Source organism: Zalophus californianus, chromosome 8 (genome assembly GCF_009762305.2).
Source record: "Zalophus californianus isolate mZalCal1 chromosome 8, mZalCal1.pri.v2, whole genome shotgun sequence".
Classification (NCBI taxonomy): Eukaryota; Metazoa; Chordata; class Mammalia; order Carnivora; family Otariidae; genus Zalophus; species Zalophus californianus.
In genome coordinates, this window is record NC_045602.1 from 89,430,228 (window position 1) to 89,457,381 (window position 27,154).

At 47.8% G+C, this 27,154-nt stretch overlaps 1 protein-coding gene across 4 annotated transcripts in view; it reads left to right on the top strand.

The window, feature by feature from the left end:
- The window catches only part of ABHD12 (abhydrolase domain containing 12, lysophospholipase), a 98,515-nt gene that overhangs the window by 65,536 nt on the left and 5,825 nt on the right, over positions 1 to 27,154 (top strand). For all 4 annotated transcript variants that reach the window (XM_027622805.2, XM_027622803.2, XM_027622806.2 and 1 more), the window contains exons 3-10: positions 5,832 to 5,937; positions 16,098 to 16,217; positions 19,334 to 19,364; positions 20,958 to 21,003; positions 23,145 to 23,274; positions 24,355 to 24,392; positions 24,939 to 25,018; positions 25,986 to 26,068. In XM_027622805.2, the coding sequence (XP_027478606.1) occupies positions 5,832 to 5,937; positions 16,098 to 16,217; positions 19,334 to 19,364; positions 20,958 to 21,003; positions 23,145 to 23,274; positions 24,355 to 24,392; positions 24,939 to 25,018; positions 25,986 to 26,068 (634 nt within the window). The remainder of the gene's footprint in view (positions 1 to 5,831; positions 5,938 to 16,097; positions 16,218 to 19,333; positions 19,365 to 20,957; positions 21,004 to 23,144; positions 23,275 to 24,354; positions 24,393 to 24,938; positions 25,019 to 25,985; positions 26,069 to 27,154) is intronic.

The window sequence follows — 27,154 nt, forward strand, 5'->3', positions numbered from 1 at the left end:
CTCAGGTTCAAAAGTCTGATTCCATTGTCAGTGATGGTGGGTGATACCCAGTATTTTGTGGTCTTGAAGTCTAGATGACTAGATTGAAGTATAGTTGGTATACAGTAGGATGCTAATTTCAGGGGTACAACACAGAGGTTTGACAATTGTATGCATTACTCAGCGATCGTCACAGTAAGTATAGTCACCATCTGTCAGCATACTGACTTACTACAATAGCGTTGACTGTATTCCCTATGCTGTATGTCTCATCTCCATGTGTGTATTTAACTGGAAGCTTGTACCTTTTCACCTCCTTCCCCTATTTTGCCCATCTCCCCTCCTCCTCCCCCTCTGGCAACCACCAATTTGTTCTCTGTATTTGTGGGTCTGTTTCAGTTTGCTTGTTCCTTTGTTTTGTTTTTTAGATGCCACATGTAAGTGAAATCCTATGGTATTTGTCTTTCTCTGTCTGACTTATTTCACTTAGCATAATGCCCTCTGGGTCTACCCACGTTGTCCCAAATGGCAAGATCTCATCCTTTTTTCTACTGAGTCATAAAGCCTAGATATCTTCTCTGCAGTTCTTTGCCCTTGGATCTAGAACCGTCTCTTGGTGGGAAGGAATGTTTCAGTTCAGAGGCCTGCACAGAACTGCTCCTCTCTGCACATTACCTTGGGCCTTTTTTGGGAAATAGGTTAGATATATGAATTATGTATTTGTTTTTAAAGCAGAAGGCCAGCCAGCCTGCTTCAACATTCTCCAGGATAATAATCCTTATGCGTCCTCTTTCTCCTTCCTCTTACAGGCCCTTTTAACCCTTGATAGCTTTCCTTCCTTTTAAAATTTTTTTATTTGAGTAGTTGACACATAATATTACATTAGTTTCAGGTGTACAACATAGTGATTAGGCTATGCTAACCATGAGTGTAGCCACCATCTTTTACCATATATGTGATTACAACATCATTGGCTATGTTCCTCATGCCATGCCTTTCATCCCTGTGACTTACTCATTCCAGACCTAGACGCCTGTACCTCCCACTTCTTTTCCCCTATTTTGCTCATCCCCCCATGCCTCTCCCCTCTGGCAATCATCAGTTTGTTCTCTGTGTTTACAAACAGATCAGGTCTGTTTCTGCTTTTTGTTTATTCATTTGTTTTTGTTTTTGTTTTAGATTCCACATATGAGAGAAATCATACGGTATTTGTCTTTCTCTGCCTGACTTATTTCACTTAGCATTATACCCTCTAGGTCCATCCATGTTGTCACAAATGGCAAGATATTGTCCTTTTTTATGGCTGTGTAATTGTGTGTGTTGAGGGGGTATTACATTGTCCTTGTCCATTCATCTATTCATGGACACTTGGGTTTCTCCCATATCTTGGCTATTGTAAATAATGCTGCAGTAAACTTGGGGGTGCATGTATCCTTTCAAATTAGTGTTTTCATTTTCTTTGGGTAGTAGTGGAATTATTGGATCCTATGGTATTTCTATTTTTAATTTTTTTGAGGAACCTCCCTGCTATTTTCCTTTCTTACCCCCTTTCCTTTTATGGAAACCCCTACAGCCCCCATCACAGTGTTAGAATTTGATAAAACCCAGAGAGCCCTCTGCCCTCCCCTTGTTGACACGACACCTCTTCTAGTGCCTCAGTGACTGGGATGAGAAGTAGCCCCGATATTTAAAATCCTCAGGCAGTCAAAAGTGTCCATTATGGCTAAGTAGCTGTAGCCTCTCACCCTATCATGTATTTTGCAGGTGGACTAAAGAAGGGATGATAGAATAGGTTGTTTTTCATTCAGTCGTGTCCTCAGTGGTTATTTACTGAACACCGCTTGTGCAGGATCCTCTCTAAATCATGCCCATTGGTATGTGGTTGCCAGTAAATGACAGTGCAGCCAGAGGGTGAATAATGAAAAATGAGAAGGAAGGGAAGCCAGAGGTGGGGTTGAAGCAGCTGGATGTGTCTTGCGAGCCTGTGGACACAGCATGTGTGTATTGGGTTCCCAGGTTGTGCACTTAAGCTGTATGTGATGCTGAACTTGTATAGCTAGCAGTGAGGGGCTGGGTCACTGTCCCAGACTCCTCACTCCTGCCCTTGCCATGGGCCCTGTGGGCCCTGTGCTGTGTCCCTCCTCCAACCCTGTGAATGAAGCAGGGCCCCGAGGGTCATGGGGCCAAGGGATAACACAGGAGGTCAGAGGGCCCTGGTACCCAGCTGTTCCTGGCCAGCAGGAGTGAGGTGTGTTCTGGCCTGGGCATATCCTGCCACCTTCCTCCTGCACCCCTTGACCCTGTCCCTTTGTGGCATTTTGCTTACTCAGACCAGTAGTTACCAGTGGTTCCTCTGGCCACACCTCTCTGGAGCTGTCTGACCCCCTGGACCGACCATGGACCTCCACTCTCCAGAGGAACCCCATGGGAAGAAAGGCACATTGGTGGCATCTGCTGGACTCGGCGTGTTCACTGCCTTCTTTTTCACGGTTATTTCTAAAACAGAAATAAAAGTGGACTGGAAGACAAGTTTTGTGGAATGAGGTCCTCCTGGAGGAGAATCTGGCTTCTCAGTTTCTAAATTTCTCAGGCCTAGAAGCTTTTGGGATTAGCTGCTTATCCTCATTAAACAGTTTTCACAGGTAGGGAGTTCCCTTGGAGCTGTGGGGTTGTGTGGAAGTAGCTTGGCTACCTTCTCCCCCAATCCAGAACCCACTGAGGCCTGAGAGCTGAGCCAGTGGAAGCCAAGTGCCCTCAGCCCTTGATGACACCCACTTTCTGTTTGGCATGGGGGCTGGGGGTGGGTAATTCCAGTCTCAGGAGCAAAATTAAGGGAATCTGGGTGTGGGGTTGAAGAGTGGGCACGGGGTTTGGGGTTTTCAGAGTTTTTTTTTTTTTTTTGAAAGATTTTTATCCATTTATCTGACAGAGACACAGCGAGAGAGGCAACACAAGCAGGGGGAGTGGGAGAGAGAGAAGCAGGCTTCCCGCTGAGCAGGGAGCCCGATGCGGGGCTCAATCCCAGGACCCTGGGATCATGACCTGAGCTGAAGGCAGACGCTTAACGACTGAGCCACCCAGGCGCCCCGGTTTTCAGTTTTATTGAGGTCATTTCACTTCACAGCTGTGAGATGATGAACGGGCACATGAAGTTGCAGCTGTCAGCTCCCACAGCACGAGACAGTGTCCCAGAAGAGAGATTGCAGGAGTAGATACCTGCATCTGAAACAGCACGGGAAACAGGCCCTTGCCAGCCTTCTGTCTGGTCAGGAGCCTTCTCTGAGGCCCGTTGCCAGAGTAAAATATGACCTCCGTAGCATGGCTGCCTTGGTCCCTGGGGGCAGGTGTAATAAATACCACAAACTGCGTGACTTAAAACAACAGAAATTTATTCTCTCCCACTTCTAGAGCCTGGAAGCCTGAAATCGAGGTGTCAGCAGGGCCACGCTCTCTGAGACTCTGGGCACGGTCCTTCCTGGCCTCCTCCAGGCCTCTGGTGATGGCCAGGAGTCTGTGGTGTCCCTCGACCTGTAGCTGCACACTCCAGCCTCTGCCTCTGTCGTCACGCACTCCACCTGGTGTCTTTCCACTGTCTTCCTCTGTCCTTGTCTGTGTCTGTGTCCCAGTTTTCCCTTTTGATAGGAACACCAGGTCTACTGGATTGAAGTCCACCTTATGACCTTGTTTTAGCTTGATTGTCTCTGTAAAGACCCTATTTCCAAATAAGGTCACATTCTGATGGGCTGGGGGTTGGGACTTCAGTGTATCCTGAAAACGACCTGAGGGCCAGTTCGTATCAGAGCCATTGAACTTCCTTCCTGTCTGATTAGTCAAGAGTGCAGGCTGTGGAGTCAGGCTGCTGGGTGCTGCCAGGTCTGTGCCGTGGGAGCTGGTGACCTAACAAGAGCTCTGAGGTGGGAGAGCTGGTGTGCACATCGCAGGAGGCGCCGCAGGAGGGCGCGCGCAGTATGGGGCCAGCATGGCAGGAGCACCAGGACATGTGATGCCACTTCCTTTGATGGCCCTTTTTCTTTTGAGAGAAAGTCATAATTAAAGTTTAAAAAATTTAGCCTTCTCCTTGGTGAAGAGGTGGATTAAGAAGCTGAAGGTACAAGTGGCAGCCCTCATGGGAGGATTTATCTCCTTGCATGGTTGAAATGCTCAGGGAATTTCTGGGGAAGGAGCATGTGTGCCTCCCTATGTCCTCATGAGTGGGTATTTCATTTCTTCAGCAAATGCATAGTGAGCTGCAGTGGGCATTGGAGGAGTGAGAGCTAAATGTGCAGGTATGTGACGGGAGAGTACTCAGAGAGGTCAGCAAGTGCAAAGGCCCTGAGGGAGCAGATCAAAGGTTGTGGCTCAGGAACAGGATGGTAGTGGGAGATGAGCACGTTTGGCTTGGCGCCGTGTGGGTATATGCAGTCATGTAATGAGACTACTCTCTTCACCAAAGAAAACTGTACAGAGGTGTGTGACTCTTTTATACAAGGTGGGATTGGCTAGAGGCCAGGACCATCCTGCTGTTTGTCCTTACCCCCTTTGGGAGTTGCCATTTGATGAAGTGAGTAAATCTTACCTTAAGGTTTTGGGTTTTTTGTTGTTGTTTTTTTAAGTTCTTCAGTCTTTGGGGCGCCTGGGTGGTTCAGTCATTTAAGCCTCTGACTCTTGATTTCAGCTCAGGTCATGATCTCAGGGACATGAGATTGAACCCTGTGCTGGGCTCCACGCTGGGCTTGGAGCCTGCTTAAGATTATCTCTCTCCCTCTCCTACTCCCCTACACCCTGCTCGCATGCTCTCTCTCTCAAAACAAAAAAATTAAGTTTTTCAATTTTTGACTAAATATAGCTTTAAAAAAATTGTGTTCACCACAAGCAGTAAAAGCGCAACAGTATATAAAGGAAAAATTAAATATCCCCACCTGCCCATGCATGCATGCGTGCACGTGTGTGTGCACACACATACTTTGGTAACAGCCTGACCTGTGTCTTCCTTTATTTCTTGCTGAGTCCCATGTGGGTTGTGATGTGGAATACATTGGCTTGTTTTTACAGTAACATTGTGGGACTATGCAGCATATCTGGGCATCTCACTCCTCTGCTTTCCAACCTATAGTTCGTGGACGCTCCCCCATGGCATTGGGTCTTAGTTGGTCTCCAGCTAATGGCCCCTGGATTTTCCATAGTGTGGGCACATTATGGAATTCTGCTCTGTTGGCAGGTGACCTCTTAAATGTAGGGCTCCTGTTGTACAGTTCCATTTGGTGTCACTCAACTCTAGATGGGCTCTGTGGATTCCCTGCGCCCAAACCTCGTCTTCTGCTGTCATGTCTGCATGAAGTGACAGCACTAGAAACTTCAGGACCCCACTTAACTGACTCACACCTACATTCACTTGGTCACCAAGTCTGGTGGCCTTGGCTACAGAACACACCACCCATCTGTCACCTTTCCCCTTGTTCCTCCCACCACCACCCAGGTTCCAGACTTCACTTGTGGCTTAGCCAGGCTTGGCTGGCCTCCCCATCTCCAGCCTCTCTCGTGGCCGGCATGTCCCTCAGGCCCCACAGGGATCTTTCCTTCCCTCACTTGTGGTTTCTCACCTTGAACAACCATCAGAGGGTCCATCTGTACTCGGACTCATCCTTGCTAGAGGATGTGCCAGGCGTGCCCACAGTGTTCCAGCGCTCGCTCACCCAGCCCTGCACCTGAGGCCAAGGGCCCTGTGTACCTGGCAATCTTGGGTTGGAAAAGACTTGGCACTTCCTGAGAGCTTCACCTCTGCTCTGTGCGTGTACACGTGTGTGTCCATCTGCCCGCACTAATCCCGGTTTCCATCTCTTTGTCCCCCACAGTGAGGGTTCCCTATTTCATTGACTTGAAAAAACCGCAGGATCAAGGTTTGAATCACACGTGTAATTACTACCTCCAGCCAGAGGAAGACGTGACCATTGGAGTCTGGTGAGTGACCAGCGGCGTGGCCAGTGTTGTCCAAGACGATCGCTTGTCCGTTTTTATCCTCCCCCTTTCCGTTTCCAAAGCAGATATCTTGGCTAAACTTGATCCTAATGGAGCACGATGAGATGGCATCAGATCTGTTCTGAGGTTTTCAAACATCGACAGCTTTGTGAACCAGGCTGTTTGTGGAAGAGAGCCTTATTTCCAGGGGGGAAAAAAAGTATGAGCACAGAATCATGAGCACAGATTTGAGATACACCCTTTCTTCTCAGAGAAGGGAACTTGAAAACAGCTGGATTTCTTCCATGCACAGTGCTTACAGCCACTGATAATGGTGGTGTTTGCTCTCTTCTTGTATTGACTTTTTTGAGCCAAAATTTAAACGGGACTTAAGCTCTGTGACTTCTTTCTGTCTCCTTGGAATATGTTTTCCTGCTTTTCCCTATGGACAAGTGGGTGTTTCTGAACAACTAAATTAAAATTGACCAACTTTTCTGTGGCATTTTCTTTCTTCTCTCTGAAGCAGCTTGGCATCACTGCCCCTTTTTGTAGCTGGGTTTCTCTTTCAGCAGCCATGACGTCCTCTCTGCCCTTGCAGAAAACTGCTGTGTACGTGAGATGCTTCTAAACAAAATGCTGTGGGTGGCTTCCCAGTGTGGGCTGTGAGGAAGTTCAGCCATATCTAATAGTCCTGGGTAGAGAACATAAAATGGGAAGGGAGATTATTGTTCTAGCAGTTAATGCTGGGACTAGGCTTTTGTTATTTCTGGTTTAATTTAATCTTACATTTACTGACCAGTGTGTGTGCATGGGACACTTTGCTCTTGTGTCCTCAGTCAGAAGGTTGATGTGTTTTGCTCAGAGTTATCTGGTAGGAGTTGGTCAGCCCTCCTGCTGGTTAGTGTGGTCTATGCTTTGAGGCATGGACAGGGGTTTGTTAGGGACCTCTTCCTTGGGTAGTGGTTAGGGCAGTCTATTGCAGGAGGGATGTTTGTGCTGCTGATACTTAGGCTGAAAGCTCCTACGGCAGTCACCCAAGAAGGTTGTACTGGGTGACAGCAATGGCGAGACTCAAGTTAGTGACAGCCAGGCTGTATGCTGCTGGGCCTCAGCTGGCCTGCCCAGGTCTGTGCCCTGTACTGGCATGAGGATGCTGTGGGCCCTCGGGCAGCAGTAGGCCTTGTTCTTAGCTATCTGTTTGTGAGCACAAGCTCTCCATCTGGCAGGGGGCAGGAGAGCCCTGGGAATAGGGTCCCTCTCCTCTGGCTGGGAGCTTCCCGGGCCTTTGTCAAGAGCATCAGGTTTGGGGTAAGCTGGCTCCTGGAAGTCATCAGCGTCCAGGACTTTTAAAATGTGCCTTTTGGTCCCATGGGTTTATAATTGCCGTAGAGTGATCATTATGGTCAGAATCAGAACCACCCAAAATGTGATCCTCTGGAATGGGTCAAAGAAACGTTAGAAGTGAAATGCTAAGGGGCACCTGGGTGGCTCAGTTGGTAAGCGTCTGACTCTTGATTTCGGCTCAGGTCATGATCTCAGGGTCGTGAGATTGAGCCCCATGTCATGCTCCGCACTGGGCCTGGAATCTGCTTAAGATTCTCTCTCTGCCCCTCTCTCCTCTGCCCTCTAAAAAGAAAAAGAAGAAGTAAAATGCTGAAACTTAAGTAGAAAATTTAAAAATGGCCATTTAATATCTGTAAGCATTCTTGCTAATAAATGTGAATGTGTTTTACAGAAAAACCTATTCATTCGGACCCTCCCCAGCAATTAACAGTATTTGATGTGTGAATAGCCTACTTATTCTTAGTAGGCTAAGAACAAGGCCTACTGCTGCCCGAGGGCCCACAGCATCCTCATGCCAGTACAGGGCACAGACCTGCAGGCCAGCTGGGGCCCAGCAGCACTTCAGATTAACTGGAGCATCTCCGTGAGGGAGCGTTCTGGCCAGAGAGACTGAGTGCACCTGCCCAGTCCAGTGTGGGGTGAACCGAACTGACACCAGTCCATCCATGTAGCATGTTGGCTTGCAGCATCTCCTCCTACAGAGATGGGTCTGCTCCCAGATGCCTTGTGAGCAGGCTCTGGAATCTGCTGTACGTTAGAAATAGTGCTTTAAGGGTGTCCAGCTTCTAGTCCAGCTCATAATGATCAGTGTCACTGAATTATCACCTATGACAGCATGAACTACCTTATGTCCGTTGTGACTTAAATTGTGTACAGCTTAGACTAGATAGTCCAAGATGGTGGAGGACTTAGTTTCGTCTGGTCCCAGGAATTCAGCTAGATAGCTCTCAAATCATTCTGAACACTAGCGAACTCAACTGGAGATGTAAGAAAAGAATACCTTCAACTCTACAAACAGAAAAGCGACCACTTTCTGCAAGAGTAGGAGGTGCGGAGAAGTGGATCCCAGGTGATATATGGGAAGATAAACCGCGGGGGGAGGGAGCCTCCATAAACCGACTACTGGAAAGTGATAGAGCCGCGGAGCACAAAATCGGAACTTTTAGAAGTCTGCTCCGCTGACGGATGTCGCTCCAGTGGCTAAGGTGGGGGCGCGGTGGAACCCTCTCTGGGACAGTGTGATCTCAGGACCCTCGGAGTCACAGGAAGACCAGGGGTGCCTGAGTGCAGCAGAGCTCCCAGGTATTGGAGCGGGGAAGCTGGCTGCAATCAGTGAGCCCAGGAGTGGGCTCTCAGCTCTTGATTGCCATATACCGTGAACCGTGGCATGGTTGGGCGAGTGCTCTCCAAGCAGGTTCCCAGCAAGCAGCAGAGCCGTGGGGAGACCACATTTCTCCGTGGAGAGGAGAAGCGCTGGTATGCACTGCAGGAATCTGCTGAGTTTGGAGAGTCCAAACAGGGTCGCATGCCTGAGATAGAAACGCTCGGTGACAGGCTAGGTGAGCACGGAATGTGAACTGAGACCCTGGAGACAGGAGTGATTGCTTTCCCTGAGGGTGCGCTGAGGAGTGGGGCCCTGACTCCCGGAGACTGGGAGGCCGCCATTTTCATTTTTATTCTCATTCTCTAAAGCTGTGCTGCAGAAAGCCTTCACGGAACAAAAGCCAGAGCGAGCAAGCAATCCGGAGCAGATTACTTAACCTGGCCCTCTGGCAAGGGCAGTGCAATTCTGCCCAGGGGCAAAGACACCTGAGAATCAGCGCAACAGGCCCCTCCCCCCAGAAAACCAGCAAGAACATCCAGCTAAGACCCAAGTTTACCGAATACACAGAACTGCAAAACTCCAGCGCTAGTGGAAAATAGTATATAAAATTCATGGTTTTTGTCCCATGATTCTTTAGTCTTTGAATTTTATTTTTTTCTCTTTCCTTTTCAGCCAGTTTCTTATTTTATCAACTCTTCTTTTTAAATCTTTTTTAATTTTCATTTTTACAGTTACAGTCTATTCTTTCATTATATTTAATTTTATTTTTGTATATATATAAGTTTTTGTTCCTTAACAATTTTGAGATGCAGTTTCTTCTAACAAACAGCCCCCAAGACACCCAGAATCTAGTGTCTGGCTCTGTTCTCTTCACCTGTCTGATTGTATTCTCTCTTTTCCTTGTTTTTTTATTTTTGTTAAAGGGTTTTAAAATTTTCATCCTTATAGTTATGTTCTATCCTTTCATTTTATTTAATTTTATTTTTGTATGTACATAAGTTTTTCTTCCTTTACAATTTTGGGATCTAGTTTTCTAATAAACAGACCAAAATATAGAATCCACTATATTGCTCTGTTCTGATCACGTCTGATTATATTCTCTCTCTTTTATTTTTTCAATTTTGGGTCTTTTCTGATTTGTAGTGTATATTTCTCTGGGGTCATTGTTGCCATTTTAGTATTTTGTTCTCTCATCCATCTATTCTTCTCTGGACAGAATGACAAGACGAAAAACTCACCTCAAAAAAAAGAACAAGAAGCAGTACTGACTGCCAGGAACCTAATCAGTATTAAGTAAGGTGTCAGAACTAGAGTTCAGAATAACAATTATAAAGATACTAGCTGGGGTTGAGAAAAGCATAGAAGACACTACAGGAATCCCTTTCTGGAGAAATAAAAGAAATGAAATCTAACCAAGTTGAAAACAAAAAGGATATGAATGAGATGCAATCAAAAATGGAAGCTCTAATTGCTAGGATAAATGAGGTAGAAGAACGAAATAGTGATATAGAAGACCAAATGAGAAAAAGAGAGATAAACAACTACTGGATCATGAGGGCAGAATTTGAGAGAGAAGTGATACCATAAAACGAAACAATATTAGAATAATTAGGATCCCAGAAGAAGAGGAAAGAGAGAGGGGGGCAGAAGGTATATTGGAGCAAATTATAGCAGAGAACTTCCCTAATGTGAGGAAGGAAATGGGCATTCAAGTCTAGGAGGCACAGAGAACGCCCCTCAAAATCAATAAAAATAGGTCAACACCCCGACATAATAGTGAAACTTGCAAATCTCAAAGACAGAAAATCCTGAGGGCAAATCAGGACAAGAGATCTGTAACCTACAAGCATAGAAACATTAGACTGGCAGCAGACCTATCCACAGAGACCTGGCAGGCCAGAAAGGACTGGCATGATATATTCAGGATGCTAAATGAGAAAAATAATGGAGCCAAGAATACTTTACCCAACTAGGCTGTCACTCAAAATGGAGAGAAAAAGCTTCCAGGGCAAACAAACAGAAACTGAAAGGATTTGTGATCACTAAACCAGCCCTGCAAGAAATATTAAAAGGGATTCTTTAAGTGAAGAGAGAGCCCAAAAGTAACATAGACCAGAAAGGAGCAGAGACAATGTACAGAAACAGTGACTTTACAGGTAATAAAAAGGCACTAAATTCATATCTTTCAATAGTTACTCTAAATGCCCAAATCAAAAGACACAGGGTATCAGATGGATAAAAAAACAAGACCCATCAATATGCTGCCTGCAAGAGACTCATTTTAGACCCAAAGACACCTCCAGATTGAAAGTGAGGGGGTGGAAAACCATTTATCATGCTAATGGACATCAAAAGAAAGCTGGGGTAGCAATCCTTATATCAGACAAATTAGATTTTAAGCCAAAGAGTGTAATAAGAGATGAGGAAGCACACTATATCATCATTAAAGTTTCTATACAACGAGAAGATCTAACAATTGTAAACATTTATACCCCTAAATGGGAGCAGCCAATTACATAAACCAGTTAATAATAAAATTAAACAACATGTCGATAATAATATAATAATAGTAAGGGACTTTATTATTTTTTTAAAAGATTTTATTTATTTATTTGACATAGAGAGCACAAGGGTGGGGAGCAGGCTCCCTACTGAGCAAAGAGCCTGATGCGGGGCTTGATCCCCGGTCCCAGGTCCCTGGGATCATGACCTGAGCTGGAGGCAGATGCTAACTGACTGGGCTACCCAGGTGCCCCAGTAGTAGGGGACACCCCACTCACTGCAATGGACAGATCATCTAAGTAGAAGATCAACAAGGAAACAAGGACTTTGAATGACACACTGGACTGTACTTCCCAGATATATTCAGAGTATTCCATCCTAAAGCAAAAGAATACACATCTTCTCAAGTGCACGTGGAACATTCTCCACAATAGATCACATACTGGGTCACAAATCAGGTCTCAACCAGTACCAGAAGATTGAGATTATTCCATGCATATCTTTGGACCATAATGCTTTGAACCTGGAACTAAATCACATGAGGAAATTTGGAAAAAACTCACATACATGGATTCTAAAGAGCATCCTACTAAGGAATGAATGGGTCAACCAGGAAACTAAAGACGAATTTAAAAATTCATGGAAACTAATGAAACTTAAAACACAACTGTTCCAAACCTTTGGGACGCAGCAAAGGTGGTCCTAAGAGGGAAGTATATAGCAATACAAACCTTTCTCAAGAAACGAGACAAGTCTCAAATACACAACCTAACCTTACACCTACAGGAGCTGGGGGAAAAAGCCCAGCAAATAAAGCCTAAATCCAGTAGAAGGGAAATAATAAAGATTAGACCAGAAATCAATGAAATAGAAACCAAAAGAACAGTAGAACAGATCAACAAAACTGGGAGTTGGTTCTTTGAAAGAATTTTAAGATTGATAAACCCCTGGCCAGACTTACCAAAAGCGAAGAGAAAGGACCCAAATAAATAAAATCATGAATGAAAGAAGAGAGATCACAACCAACACCAAAGAAATATAAACAATTATAAGAACATATTATCAGCAAATATATGCCAGCACATTAGGCAATCTGGAAGAAATGGATGCATTCCTAGAGACATATAAACTACCAAAACTGAAACAGGAAAAAATAGAAAACCCAAACAGATCCATAACCAGCTAGGAAATTGAAGCAGTAAATAAAAATCTCCCAAGAAACCAAGAGTCCAGGGCCAGATGGTTTCCCAGGGGACTTCTGCCAAACATTTAAAGAATGAATACCTATTCTTCTGAAGCTGTTTCAAAAAATATAAATGGAAGGAAAACTTCCAAACTCTAAAAGCCAGCATTACCTTGATCCCAAAACCAGACAAAGACCCCACCAAAAAGGAGAATTACAGACCAATATCCCTGATGAACATGGATGCAGAAATTCTCACCAAGATACTAGCCAATAGGATCCAACAATACAGTAAGAGGTTTATTCACCACGACCAAGTGGGATTTATTCCTCGGCTGCAAGGATAGTTCAACATCCACAAACCAATCTGTGATAGACTACATAAGTCAAAGAAAGGCAAGAACCATATGATACTCTGAATTGATGCAGAAAAAGCATTTGACAAAATACAGCATACTTTTTTTTTACACTCTCCAATATTTTTATTATAAAAATGTGGTACTTTTGTTTTTCTAACAAATCATACCCTAATATTTGCATACCTCTTCTTCATTGGCCCCTCCTATATTCTAACAAATCTCCCTGGTTGGGCATGGCCTCCAGAAGAGAACCTAAAATTCTATTTAACTTAATTCCATATTGCATGTTATAATGCACAAAGCACATTTTTTTGCACAAAGCAGTTTTATATACAAATGTATTATTTCATTTGTTCTGGAGCAATAAACAGTGTCTACAAGGGGTTAAATGCTACTTGCTTAAGGTGACAAAAGGCAGAGTGTTGTCAAGATTCTGATTCCTAAAGCTGTATACTTCCCATCCTACTTTTGTGGTTTTTTAAAAAATGTTTTCAAAAAAATTCCTCTTCAGTGCATTATACAAAACATCAATTATAAAATATAAATCAATTATAAAATACCTCTGGTTTCTTCTATATATTTTCAGTTAAATTTTGGAGAAGGCAGAATTTCCAAAATTTTTAATGATAGTTGTCCACACTCATGTGTCATACAGCATACTTTCTTGATTAAAGCTCTCCATAGTGTAGGGATAGAGGGTACATACCTCAATATCGTAAAAGCCATCTATGTAAAGCACACAGTGAATATCATTCTCAATGAGGAAAAACTGAGAGCTTTTCCCCTAAGATCGGGAACACGACAGGGATGCCCACTCTCACCACTATTATTCAACATAGTACTAGAAGTCCTAGCAACAGCAATCAGACAACAAAAAGAAATGAAAGTCATCTGTGTAATCGGCAAAGAGGAAGTTGAACTCTTTCTCTTCACAGATGACATGATACTTTATGTGGAAAACCCAAAAGACTCCACCCCAAAATTACTAGAACTCATACAGCAATTCAGCAAAGTAGCAGGTTGTAAAATCAATCCACAGAAATCAGTTGCATTTCTATACACTAAGAATGAGACAGAAGAAAGAGAAATTAAAGAATCAATCCCATTTACAATAGCACCAAAAACCATAAGATACCTAGGAATAAACCTGGCCACAGAGGTATAGAATCTATACTCTAGAAACTACAGAACACTTTTGAAAGAAATTGAGGAAGACACAAAGAGATGGAAAAACATTCCGTGCTCATGGATTGGAAGAATAAACATTGTGAAAATGTCTATGCTGCCCAGAGGAATCTACACATTCAGCGCAATCCTTATCAAAATACCATCGCCGTTTTCGCAGAGCTGGAACAAACAATCCTAAAATTTGTATGGAACGAGAAAAGACCCTGAATCACCAGGGGGATGTTGAAGAAAACCAAAGCTGGGGGCATCACAATATCCGACTTCAAGCTATATTACAAAGCTGTGATCATCAAGACAGCATGATACTGGCACAAAAACAGACACATAGATCAATGGAACAGAATAGAGAACCCAAAAATGGACCCTCAACTCTGTGGTCAAGTAATCTTCAATAAAGCAGGAAAGCGTATCCAAAGACAGTCTTTGTTCCCAAAGACAGTCTCTTCAACAAATGGTGTTGGGAAAATTGGACAGCCACATGCAGGAGAATGAAACTGGACCTCTTTCTTACACCATACACAAAGATAAACATGAAATGGATGAAAGACCTAAATGTGAGACAGGAATCCATCAAAATCCTAGAGGAGAACACAAGCAGCAACCTCTTTGACCTTGGCTACAGCAACTTCTTGCTAGTTATGTCTCCGATACAAAAGGAAACAAAAGCAAAAATGAACTATTATGAATTAAGATAAAAAGCTCTGCACAGCAAAGGAAACAGTGAACAAAACTAAAAGGCAATCTACATTATGGGAGAAGATATTTGCAAATGACATATCAGATAAAAGGCTACTATCCAAGATACATAAAGAACTTATCAAACTCATCACCCAAAAAACCAAATAATCTAGTCAGAAATGGGCAGAAGACATGAAAAGACATTTCTTCAAAGAAGACACACAAATGGCCAACAGACACATGAAGATATACTTCACATCACTTGGCATCAAGGAAATACACATCAAAACCACAATGAGATACCACCTCACACCAGTCAGAATGGCTAAAAATTAACAAGACTGGGAACAACAAATGTTGGTGAGGATCCGGAGAAAGGGGAACCCTCCTACACTGTTGGTGGGAATGCAAGCTGGTGCAGCCACTCTGGAGAAAAGTAAGGGAGGTTCCTCAAGAAGTTGAAAGTAGAGCTACCTTATGACCCAGCAATTGCACTACTAGGTATTTATCCAAAGGATACAAACAGTGATTTGAAGGGGCACATGCACCCCAATGTTCATAGCAGCAATGTCCACAAAAGCCAAACTATGAAAAGAGCCCAGATGTCCACCAACAGATGAATGGATAAAGAAGTAGTATGTGTGTATATATATATATCAATGTTCCATTGATCTATATGTGTGTATACACACACACACACACACACACACACACACATACATACATACATACATACATACAATGGAATCTTACACAGCCATCAGAAAGGATGAATACTTACCATTTACATGGACATGGATGACTGGAGGGTATTATGCTAAGCAAAATAAGTCAATAAGAGAAAGACAATTACATGATTTCACTCATATGTGGAATTTAGGAAACAAAACAGAGGATCATAGGGGAAGAGAGGAAAAAATAAAACAAGATGAAATAAGAGAGGGAGACAAATCATAAGAGACTGAATCATAGGAAACAAACTAAGGGTTGCTGAAGGGGAGGGAGGTAGGGGGATGGAGTAACTGGGTGTTGGGCGTTAAGGAGGGCACATGATGTGATGAGCACCGGACGTTATATAAGACTGATGAATCACTGAACTCTACCTCTGAAACTCATAATACATTATATGTTAATTGAATTTAAATAAAAATAAGTAAAAAATTGCAGCTTAAAAATACGGGTATGTATGAGGGGAAATGATGTTACTTAGCTAGTATGTATTAAGCACTCATTCTGTGTGAGGCCCAGGTGAAGTCCTGGTGAGGGAGCTGGACTAGATCTTACCTTACAGAGTATACAGTTCACACCGGAGAAACTCCACCCCCACCCCCTGCCCACCTGCTACCAGAGGAAGCTTCTGTGGCCCCGAGGGGCCCAGGTACAAGTCAGGAAATCTCCTACCAAGGCTGTCAGAAGCCATCACTCTAGCTTGGAGTTCTGAGTTATTTCTTCTGGTCATGGGGGCAGTTTGCCTCCCCAGCCCCACCCGTCCTGCTCTGTGCTCAGTTGTGACTCTGATCCTTTGTCGTTCTGTCAGTAGTCATCCTCATCTGATCATGCCACTCCACTCTGCTTCTGTTTCCAGGCACACTGTCCCCGCTGTCTGGTGGAAGGATGCCCAAGGAAAGGACCAGATGTGGTACGAGGACGCCTTGGCTTCCAGCTGCCCTATCATCCTGTACCTGCATGGGAATGCAGGCACAAGGTGAGGAAGAGGAGCCTGCGTAGCATGTCCTCCCTGCAGTGCTGGCCCGGTCGGGTCTACTGATGCCCTGCAGTGAGGGAGTGTACAGACAGTGGGGCCGTGGAGCATCCCAAGAACACAGGAAAAGGCAGAGTTTAAGGGATTTGGGGGAAAGGGGTCAGTGTGAAACTCCCATGAAGCAGTGTTCCCACAGGCTCAGAGCAGAGCTGTATGCAAGGTGGGCTCAGGTGCAGTTTCTTTGGGAAACCACCCCCACACCCCGTGTTAAGCAGATGTGGGAAGCTGTGTCCAGACACCCCTTATCTGGGGCTCGCACCTGGGTGGAATGGAGGAGGCTGTGTCTCTGTCACAGTGACCCGGATCCTCAGCCAGAGTGGGGTGTTTCCTTCCTCCTGACGTAATTTGAAGGGCAAAGTGAGGGCCAGTGACTTAGGGAATAAGGCTTCTCAGTGAGTAAGGAGCGGTGGTTCCTCAGAGGGGTCGCTGTGACACTTCAGAGCCGCAGCGCCCCCGGGGAATGCTGTCTCCTGTTCACCAGCCGTGTGTGTCAGCCCCGTCTGAGGGTCTCAGGCAGGCATGCCCTTCTGGGGCAGAGGCACACTTCCTGGCAAGGGGCAGTGAGTGCTGAGAAGGAGTCAGGGTGACACCAGAGGAGGGTTGGCTGAAAGCAGAGGGAGGCCAGAGGGACCCCAGCTGAGTGCACACGGTTGAACTCATCCTCCCAGGCCGCCCCACCATGCTGTCAGGTTGGGTGATGGGTGTGAGTTCTCTCTCTCTCATCTGTAAGCCAGCAATGCCAGTGTATCCTGCCGGGCTGTTGCTGAGGCACTGTCTGTGGCAGACCAAGGCTTTGCTCAAGTTTATCCCAGATGCTTTTCAAGAGTGGCTTTGTGGGCACCTGGGTAGCCCAGTCGGTCAAGCGTGTACCTTTGGCTCAGGTCATGATCCCAGGGTACTGGGATCGAGTCCCACATCGGGCTCCCTGCTCAGCGGGGAGTCTGCTTCTCCCTCTCCCTGCTCATGCACTTGTGCTCCCTCTCTCTCTCAAATAGTCTTTAAAAAAAAAAAAAAAAAAAAAAAAAGAGTGGCTATAACGGCATGTCCTTCAGATTCACTGGGAATTGGCTTTGTCTACCCACATGGTTGGCCTTGTTCAGAAGAATCTCTGGGAGAGCAGTGTGGGTGAAGGAGGAGGTACATTTTCCAAACAGCATTGTCTGAGAAGCCCCAGGAGGGTCAGTGTTGTTGCAGCTTCCTTAGGGCGCGTGAGTGAGCTGGCAGGAGCCGGCAGGAGGCAGGGCTACTACAGGGCCCGGGGAAGGGTCAGCGGGGTGCCATGGCTGCCAGGGTGGGCTGGGGGTATGTCATTCTATAGGCAGAACCAACAAAGAGATCAATTCACAGGCCTTTGTGGGGGGCGGGAGGGCAGCAAGCAGACCCTGGTGGTGTCGGAGCAGAGGGGCTCCACAGTGCACATTGCAGGAAGTCCGGGAAGTGTGGGCTGTGAGGATGCTGTGTGAGGCCGCAGAGCATTTAGCTGCTGAATCGTGCATGCACTTGGTAGTTTGCTTTCTTCTTTGTCTGGGACAAGCTACAGTGGGTTTCTCTTCTGCTTTTCAAAGAGCAAGTGGTTATAACCACTCTGGTAGCATCTTCCTATAAATGAGAAAATTTTGTAGTTTACTGGGAGTAAGGTTCAGTTAAGCAATGCCAGTCACATGGTAAAAGAGACAAAGTCTGCCTAAACTTCAGGTTTGAAGGAACACTGTGACTTTGAAAGTGTTGTTGCCCTCTCCCCTGTCTCCAGAGAGCAGCCCCCCTCGGCCTGGCAGGATTACAGCAGCCCTGGCTCCCCGAGAGCCAGTCTCCGGCTACTGCTGTGCACTGTCACATGCTAAACCCCTCTTCTTTTTGCTCGAGGTAGGGAATTTAAACAACCTAGACAAGAGCCACCATGAACTTTTCCAAAGATAACTGAAAACATTTTTCAGTATTTCCTTCTGGTCCTGAAACTCATTCCCTTGTATTTCTGTGGCCGCATTGCATTGGTTTTCCCCCTTTGTCTCATCCCTGTCTCTCTCAGGGACACTCCCTGCCCTCCCCCAACCCCCCGCCCCAAACATACACACAGCAAAGTGGCCAGGATGCTCACCATAAAAGAGGAAAACTGCTAAAAAGTCTGGAGAGGGTGAGTTTACCCGCTGACATGCTCTCCTTCCTGAGGTGGCCCCGTCCCCACTTTGGTGTCTGTTCACAGTAATAGCCAACCAACAGCTGCACAAAGCATGAGAAGGGATAGGTAGTGCTCGGACAAAGAAGTATAGACACACGAAACAGTTTGGATGCATGAATGCCTGTTTAGTGTCTGTAATAAGAAGTGCCCACTCCACACTAATCTGTGGGTGCAGGGGTAGGAGATGGGCCAGGGCCCCTCTGAAGACAGCTGGGCAGTAATTGTCAAGCTTATGATCACACACACCTTCCACCCAGCAGTTCCATGTGTAGGAACGTATCCCACACGTGAAGCACACTTATGCAAAAGGACATCAGCACGAGCTGGCCATGGCAGTAAAACTTAGGTTCACAGCAGGTAGGAAAGGGCCAGAACGACTGCAAGATAAGGAAGGTGTGAACCACCGCTAAAAAGAGTTCTGGAAGTTGGCTGTGAATTACTGAGTGAAAAGTGAGAGAAAGTAGAGTGTGTATGTCGTATAAAGAAGTGCCTTCACTTCTGCCTACTTGCTGGTCACCAGGGAGCTGAGGGAGGGGCTGCGTGCTGGGCAGGAGTCGGGGGCTTGCTGTGTATCCTCTTGTGTCTTCTGGATTGTGTACTGTACCTATGTATTAGCTAGTCAAAAATAGAAGTAAGGCAATAATTAAGAAATATCCCCCAAATGCTAACACTATCCCTTGCTTGTCACGGTACTGCCAGAAACAAGCATGGAGCCACTATGATGCTGTGCAGAGGAGGTCACGTGTCCCCCAATGACCCTCCCTGTATGGACTTGGGGACCAAGTCACCAAGGACCCAGACACTCCAGTACTGACCCTGGGGCTGGCCTTTTTGAGAAGATGTGCTAACACCCATTCTTGTTTCCTTTTCCCTGCTGCTCTAGAGGAGGTGACCACCGGGTGGAACTTTACAAGGTAGGTGAATATGGCACACAATGTATGACAGAGGGGTGTCCCTAGGCTGTATGATGGGGCAGAGCTGAGTACACGCTGCGTGCACGGTTTGATGATGGGAGACCGGCGCGCACGGTGTGTGTGATGGGAGAGCGGCGTGCACACAGTGTAGAACATGCACAGTGGCATTCACAGGGTTTCGATGGGCAGATTTGTGTACAGGGGTATATGAAGGGCAGAGCCACATACGTAGTGTGTATGCGGGGAGAGTGGTATCCACATGGCATAGGAAGGAAAGCGCATCGCCCAGGTGGTGTTTCCCACCTGCTCTTCCCAGGAGGCATGTGCAGAGGGGAGTCCCTCCAGTACTTGTGAGAGAGTTGATCAGCATTGGCCTTTCCAACACTGCATTCATGGAAGCCTCTACCATGGAATGCTTCTTATATAAACATTATACGCCTCCTGTAATGCTGCCTCCAGGGAGAGCTGCCGAAAGCGGAATGAATGCACTTTGGGGATCATATGCCAGATATTGGCAGTTATATTGAAGGCATTTGAAATTGTTAAATGCTGCGTTTCTCTTGTAAAACGAATGGAGAGCACCCAGGGCCAGGGAGCCACACTCCTGCCAAGTTGCAGGGTCAGGAGCTCTGCCACACCAAAGTCTCACCTTAGAACCAGATTCCAGGCTGACCTGGTGGAGTGGCCAGTGGGTCTCCCAGCCAGGCGCTCAGAGCCGGAAATGTGTGGTTGCCTGCAGGGCCATCTCCCTCAGCCTCCCCTCTGCTAACCTGGCAGAGACGGACAGAAGCAAATGCGAGGGAACATCTGCATCTTGTGGGCACCGCTCTGTCCCTCATACACTGAGGACAGGCGCCGCTATGGGCCATGGGAGTGTTTGTGCCTCGATTGAATTGGATTAAGTCGGGGAGGGGGTGCGCTTGCAGAGCTGTGGTCCCTGGTTGAGGTTCGCACCTGGAGCAGCTGTGGCCCTGGTGAGGGCAGACTCTGTGGGAGGCTAAGGACTGGAGGGAAGTGGCTGCCACAGGCTGCACTGGGGCCGGCGAAGGAGAAAGGGGCACACCTCCCTCAGGTGATTTTGGGGGATGTTGGTGGCTGGCCGCTTCCACATGGCTCTGGGCACAGCCCAGGAAGGCTCAGGTGGGGGCTGTGAGTAATCATCTAGTCCAGGAGAACACGTCATCTAGAGGGATTTTGTTTTTAATAATGGAAAAATTCAGCAAAAGCTTACAGTCAGAAATGCTAGGTTGCAGTAAGGATCCCGGATGCAGTCTCTGACCGTAGAGCCCCTCCTCCTGGGTCTCTGGTCTTAGGGTGTCTGCCCTGGGGGGCTACCTGTGTGAATGTAGTCTGAGCCACAGGAGAGCTGTTCTTTCCATATCCCAGAGGCAGAGGGCATCAGCGTGTCCTGTAGCAGCGGCCGACGTGTGGGTTTTATAATGGGGAATGGGCAGCGTCATAACAGTCTTTATTAAGCTTCCACTGTGTGCAGGGCACAAAGACTGACATCAGGCTGGGTTTAGTAAGAGGCAAGCTGCCCTCAATCCAAGATGTGTGGATTTGTTGCCCAGGTATTTATTTTTCACTTTCCAGGTGCTGAGTTCCCTTGGTTACCACGTGGTCACCTTTGACTACAGAGGTGAGTTTTTTTGCAAGTGCAAGTCTGGGCTGTCGCACCGCTCCAGTCAGGGTCTGCTGTGTAGGCGTCACCCTGGGAAGCCGAGGTGGTGCCCTGACCTGCAGTGATGGCGAGTGTGGTAGTAAGGGGGTGAGGGGACAGAGTCCTCCCATGTGTGTCCTGCAGGCAGACGAGGGGCATCCCTCAGCAACGTTTTAAATGTAGAAAATACTGTCTTTTCTTTACTGGACTCAGACTCCCCCAAAGCTGGTCATCGGACACATTTTGTGGGCAGAAGAGCTGGTCTTGTTAAAGTTCTGAAAGCAGGAAAAAGAACCAGAGGGCCTTTGCCGCTGAATAGACGGAGAACCCGCAGTTATTGTAGGCTAAAAACGGTGCACCTTAATGAGCCAGGAAAATACTTTGTACTGACCGGGAGCTGCCCTGTGAGAAGCGTGGGCCTCCTGTAGTCTCAGTGGCAGAGGTCAGAGGTCAGAGGGCTGCTTGGCCTGCTTGGCCTGACCTTGGGGGAGGGTAGTGGTGTCAATACCCTAAGACTGAGGGTACAGGCGTCGTGTTAGTTTCTTCTTGCTGCTGTAACAAATTGCCACAAACCTGATGTCTTCAAACAGCACAGACTTATTATCTTGCAGTTCTGGAGGTCACAAGTCCAAAATCTTTAGCTGCTGGGTTAAAATCCAGGTGTTGGCAGGGCCAGGCCCTTCAGGAGGTGCTGTGGGAGAATCCAGTTCCCTGCCTTTTCCAGCTGCTCGAAGCTGTCCTTGTGCCTCCGCTCATGGCCTCTTGAGTCTGGTCTCTGACCCTGACTTCGGTCTTCCTCTCTCACTTGTCCAGTAGACCATTGTGATGACTTTGTACGCTGGTAAGCCTGTAATCACCCATGTCATAGTCCACTGATCAGCGCCCTCATTTCCTTCTGCAGCCTCAGTCCCACTCTGTGCTTGCCACATAATTTAACATATTTACAGGCTCCAGGGATGAGCACACAGACCTCTGGTGGGGAGGGGGGCGGTGGTCCTGCCTACTGCAGGGATGGCTCTTTCACAGAAGACTATTTGCAAGTTCTGGGTTGGGGAAAACTACAGATCAGGATCTAGAAAGTAGTTCACCCACTTACCCTTTTTTCTGTGCTAAAAAGGGTTTTCTATTCCTGCAGGGTGCTAGAGACCTCAGCACCGGTGATAGAAAGAGCGGCCTTCTTCCTTGTTTACCTCCTTGTGCTTCTACCAGGAAGTGAAATCCCTCATACCACTTCCTCTTTCCAGTTCTCATCACGTCTCTGCATTTCTAAGCTCCACTTCTCCCAGTCTCTGTCTCTGTATCCCTTCCTCCTATCCACACCCTGAACCTCTCAGGATGGTCTTGTCTCTCACGTAGTCCCTTCCCTCATCTGGCATCTGGGATGCCCAGGGGAGGTGGCTTATTGTGCCCACTAATTGTGGGTTTTGCTTATGCAGCAGAACTGGCTCTTTCTGAGCCTTGTGGTGCTTTCAGATCATTTGATGATGACTCACTGCTGAGTTGCTAGAAATGACAGTGGCACTTACCCTTTCCAAGAGCCTGGGGGGAGGGCCCCGGGGGAAGATGCAGGCAGAGATGGTTAACTTTTCTCTGCTATTCTAACAGCCTTTTCCCTTTCTGGGTCAGAGTTGCCTTGAGCCTGGAATCTTGCCCCGCCCCCAGCTTGACTCCCCACATCTGTCTTTAGCTGGGCTACAGCTGGCCATGGGCTCAGGGACCCCCCCTGGGAATGCTCCTGTTCTGCAAGGGCTCCTGGGCAGGCTGGGGTCTCACTGGCCCTTCATCTTGGGCTGGCTCTCAGCAAGCCCTAAGGGTTGGGGAGTTTGCTGTACCATCTGCCCACAGGAGTCTGTGGGTCTGATTGCCCTGTCTGCGCAGTTGTTCTTCGGGACTCAGATAAGGGTGTATGGATGGCTGTCTGGGTTCAGGGGTTGTAGCTGGCTGAGGAAGAGCAGGCTTGTCCAGACTCCCCTCGCATGGGGTTGTGAATGATGGTAGCAGAGACTTCTGTTGCCCAGGACAGGCCTAGGCTGCCTGTTGAGAAAGGAGAAGATGAGCCTGCCCAAGAGGTTCCATGGGCTGGGTTTGACTTCCTCCTCTTGCTGCTTCTCCCCCACCAGGTTGGGGTGACTCAGTAGGAACGCCATCAGAGCGAGGCATGACGTATGACGCACTTCATGTTTTTGACTGGATCAAAGCAAGAAGTGGAGACAACCCTGTGTATATTTGGGGTCATTCCCTAGGCACTGGGTGAGTTCACAGCGTGGTGGAACCATGGGGAAGCAGGTTTTCATGGGGCGTTTCGGTCTCTCCAAAAGTGCCCTGGTGTCTTCTGGATCCCATGACGCCATGAGTCCCAACAAGCCTTGTCCCTCATTCCCATGGTGGGGGCAGGGGATGAAGTGCCACAAAAGACCATGAAGAGCTTGATCTACTTTAACTCCTCAACCAAAGAAGTGACCTGAGACACACACACAGGCAGCTGTGGGGTGGCTGTGTCCCTCTGCAGGGAGGAGGGGCACACTCGTCTCAGTCCCAGGGTGTGCCTCAGGGAGATGTCTTCAGAGCAGAATGAGACTGGGCACTCGGGCTTTGTATCGCCTGGCTTTGGAGTACAGGTGCTGGCTGGCAAGGCTGAGGGTCGGGGCTTTGATCACATGCAGACTAGGGATGTTTGTGAACAGCTTGGCCACTTAGTCTGTCCTTGGCTTACAAGAGAACTTAGGGGAGGCAGTGGGTGGTTCCCTTCCTACATCTGCCAAGATTGGGGAGGCAGTTTAATCCATTTGGGGCTGCCTGCATCGCTTCTGCTGATGGAAGGTTGAGAGTGTTTCTAAAAGGAGCGCTGCTGTCAGTGCCCGGAGTCCCGAGGCCTTCAGCAGCCATCCCTTTTCCAGTGGCCTTTCCTTCGGGTGCAGTGGCTGTGGCTCCTTCCTCCCCTTGCTGCTCACCTTGGATGGCATGCTGCAGTTGGGATGGGGCCTGCCAGGAGAGTGAGCTGCATGCCTACAGAGAGGGACCCAGGCAGAGCGGGGAGCAGGCCATCCTGCCACAGCTGTCTGCATGGGACCTGCCCAGTGTGGTCCTGGGACGGCAAGAGGTCTGGGGGCTGTCATTGCCATCCTGGTCGGAGAGGGTGGCTGATGGCAGGGGCAGCAGGGACCAGTCACAGTCGTGGGGCATCTTTGTCCACACCCTCCCCCGGCCCCAAACCCCACCAGCTGCTTCACAAATCCCACAGCTTCTCTGGTCACTTACAAGACTAGAACAGTCTCATCTCAGACAACTTTGGTCATCATTCACCTGAACTGTTTCTTCCTCCCTTTTCAGAGTGGCAACAAATCTGGTGCGGCGCCTTTGTGAGCGAGGTAGGAGCTTATGTGGAGGTATGAGTGCTGGTTGGGTAGGCATGGGCCCCTCCTGGTCCCAGGGCTCAGGCAGGGCGCATGGTGTGTCTGCGCACACTCGCCGTGCCCCAGGCTCCGCTGTGGGTTCCTGGGAGGTGGGCCCTGATGGACGAGCAGCACAGCAACAGGGCTTGGTGTCATCTCGGAGCCCTGTGGGCTGGGCCTGGAGGCCAGGGTCTGGGTAAACCCCCAGCGGACCCCAGCCTGTGTTCCCCATGGGTTCTCAAGCAGCTGGGAGAGCCTCATCAAGGCTGGGCTCCTGATACACAGCTTCAGTAAATGTGGTTCTTGGGAGCAAATCACAGCCACCTGAGAGTCCCTTGGGTGGGCCCTTCTTATGTACCTATCATGCAGGAGGGTCTGTGGGGCAAGGCTGGCTGGGGTGGGGGGGAGCGGCTAGTGGGGGTGGCGCCTGGGATCCACGGTCCAGTCTGGGGGACCAGTCTCTCCCATGGGCGTCTGTGGGGGCTTCTTGTTCACCTCACAGCCCCCTGTTTGTTTATTTAGAGACACCTCCAGATGCCCTTATATTGGAATCTCCATTCACTAATATACGTGAAGAAGCTAAGAGCCATCCATTCTCAGTGGCAAGTACAGATCTTATTAAAAATTGACTTATTTTTATTATTAAAATAATTACTATCAAGATAACTCTTAAGAAAATATAAAATAAAAATTAATCCTTGTTTAGTGCAGGGCACTGGCCTGACCACAGAGCTGCCTGGGAATTTTAGAACTCTGCAGCCAGGCGGAAGGACGGGTTCACAGCTGGGTAGTCCAGGGACAGCAGGACCCCCGGGAGGCCTTGTGTCTGAGGCGTGGTTTGCTGACCTGGCGTCCTTGCTCCGTGGGGCTCAGCCCAGGCGGGCAGCTGCTGTCTTGGCTGCTTCCGCAGACATGGACCCAGTGGGCATCCCTGCTCCCTGTCCGCATAGATGGTGCTCAGCAGCCAGGCTCTCCCAGTCGTGTCTCCAGGTGACACCCTGGGTGAACCCTGGTGGGGATCCCAGGGTGACTGAGAACCTCGTCACCTTCCAGGATTGAGACCTCCTTTTGCAAGCCGGGCCCAGAGGGGGCTCCTCTGTGTCTTCTTCTGTCCCACTGCTTCTTGGCTGGCCACCTGTTCTGGGGGGCTGTGTCAGCCCCCCACCTGACCTCACGGTGCTCTGTTGCAGACAGGAGGAGTCCTCTATAGTCTTACTTTTTTGATGTTCCTTTACTCCCAAGTCACATGGACCCCTGTTTTTCCAGGGGTGGAAGCCCTCACATCTGTGGGAAGTACGGTCTCTGAGCCGGTCCTGCCCGGCTGCTGCTGGGAGCTGTGGGAGCCCATTTTGTGGGCAGCCACGCGTGGCCAGTTCGGGAGCCTCTTAAGCACAGAGTCTGGGGCAGCGGGGTGCCCCAGCACAGCTCTGGTGGGGCCTCAGGTTGGTCCACTCGGAAGCTGGGGAGACTCTTGGGCACTCAGCACCCTCTGTCGGAACCCTCGACCTCGGCCTTCTCCGTGGCTGTTTTAATTGATGCTTCTGCACGTTGTTTCCATGTCGCCTTCAGATATATCGCTATTTTCCTGGGTTTGACTGGTTCTTCCTCGACCCCATTACAAGCAGTGGAATTAAATTTGCAAATGATGAAAAGTGAGTACTCTACTACAATACCTCATTTTTCTTTTTTTTAATTTATTTTTTTAAAGATTTTTTTTTTAAATTTTATTTATTTGACAGAGAGACAGTGAGAGAGGGAACACAAGCAGGGGGAGTAGGAGAGGGAGAAGCAGGCTTCCCACAGAGCAGGGAGCCCGATGCTGGGCTCGATCCTAGGACCCTGGGATCATGACCTGGGCCAAAGGCAGACACTTAACGACTGAGCCACCCAGGGACCCCAATACCTCATTTTTCAATTTAAAAAAATCACTGAGAACCCCCAGGACTAGTCACCTTAACCAAATAGGATGGAATTCTGCATACTGGGGTTCTTCTCTAACCATCAGACCTCTGTAAAGGGCAAGTCAGGCCGAGAGCTGCAGCCGAGAGAGAAGGGATTGGAAAAGGCCATGATGGCATGAAAGCAACAGGAAGACAACATGTCCCTGTGGTTGTTTTATTTGAAACTTGTCCATCAGAAACAGAATTCCTGACAGGTTCTAGAGCAATAAGGAGACTATTACTCAAACAATGACACCGCTTCAGCCGTTTGATTTCTGTTCGGTTGTAGAAGGATGTTACAAAGTTCACTATTAAAAATATTTAGGGGCATCTGGGTGGCTCAGGCCGTTAAGCGGCTGCCTTCGGCTCTGGTCATCATCCCAGGTCCTGGGATCGAGCCCCGTATCGGGCTCACTGCTCAGCAGGGGAATCTGCTTCTCCCTCTGCCTGCTTGTGCTCTGCCTCACTCTCTGACAAATAAATAAAATCTTTAAAAAATATATTTCTATTGGGGCGCCTGGGTGGCTCAGTCAGGTGAGCAGCCAACTCTTGCTTTCAGCTCAGGTCTTGATCTCAGGGTCGTAGGATCGAGCCCCACGTCGGGCTCTGTGGGGAGTCTGCTTGAAGATTCTCTCCCTGTGCCCCTCCCCCCCACTCTCTCTCTAAAATAAATAAATCTTAAAATAAATATTCAGTTAACATTTAAAAAAATACACTCTGGAATAAATGTGAAAAAATGGAATATTTTTCCCTTTAATTATTTGTTTTGGTTCTAAAAATTGAGCAAACTAAAATTGA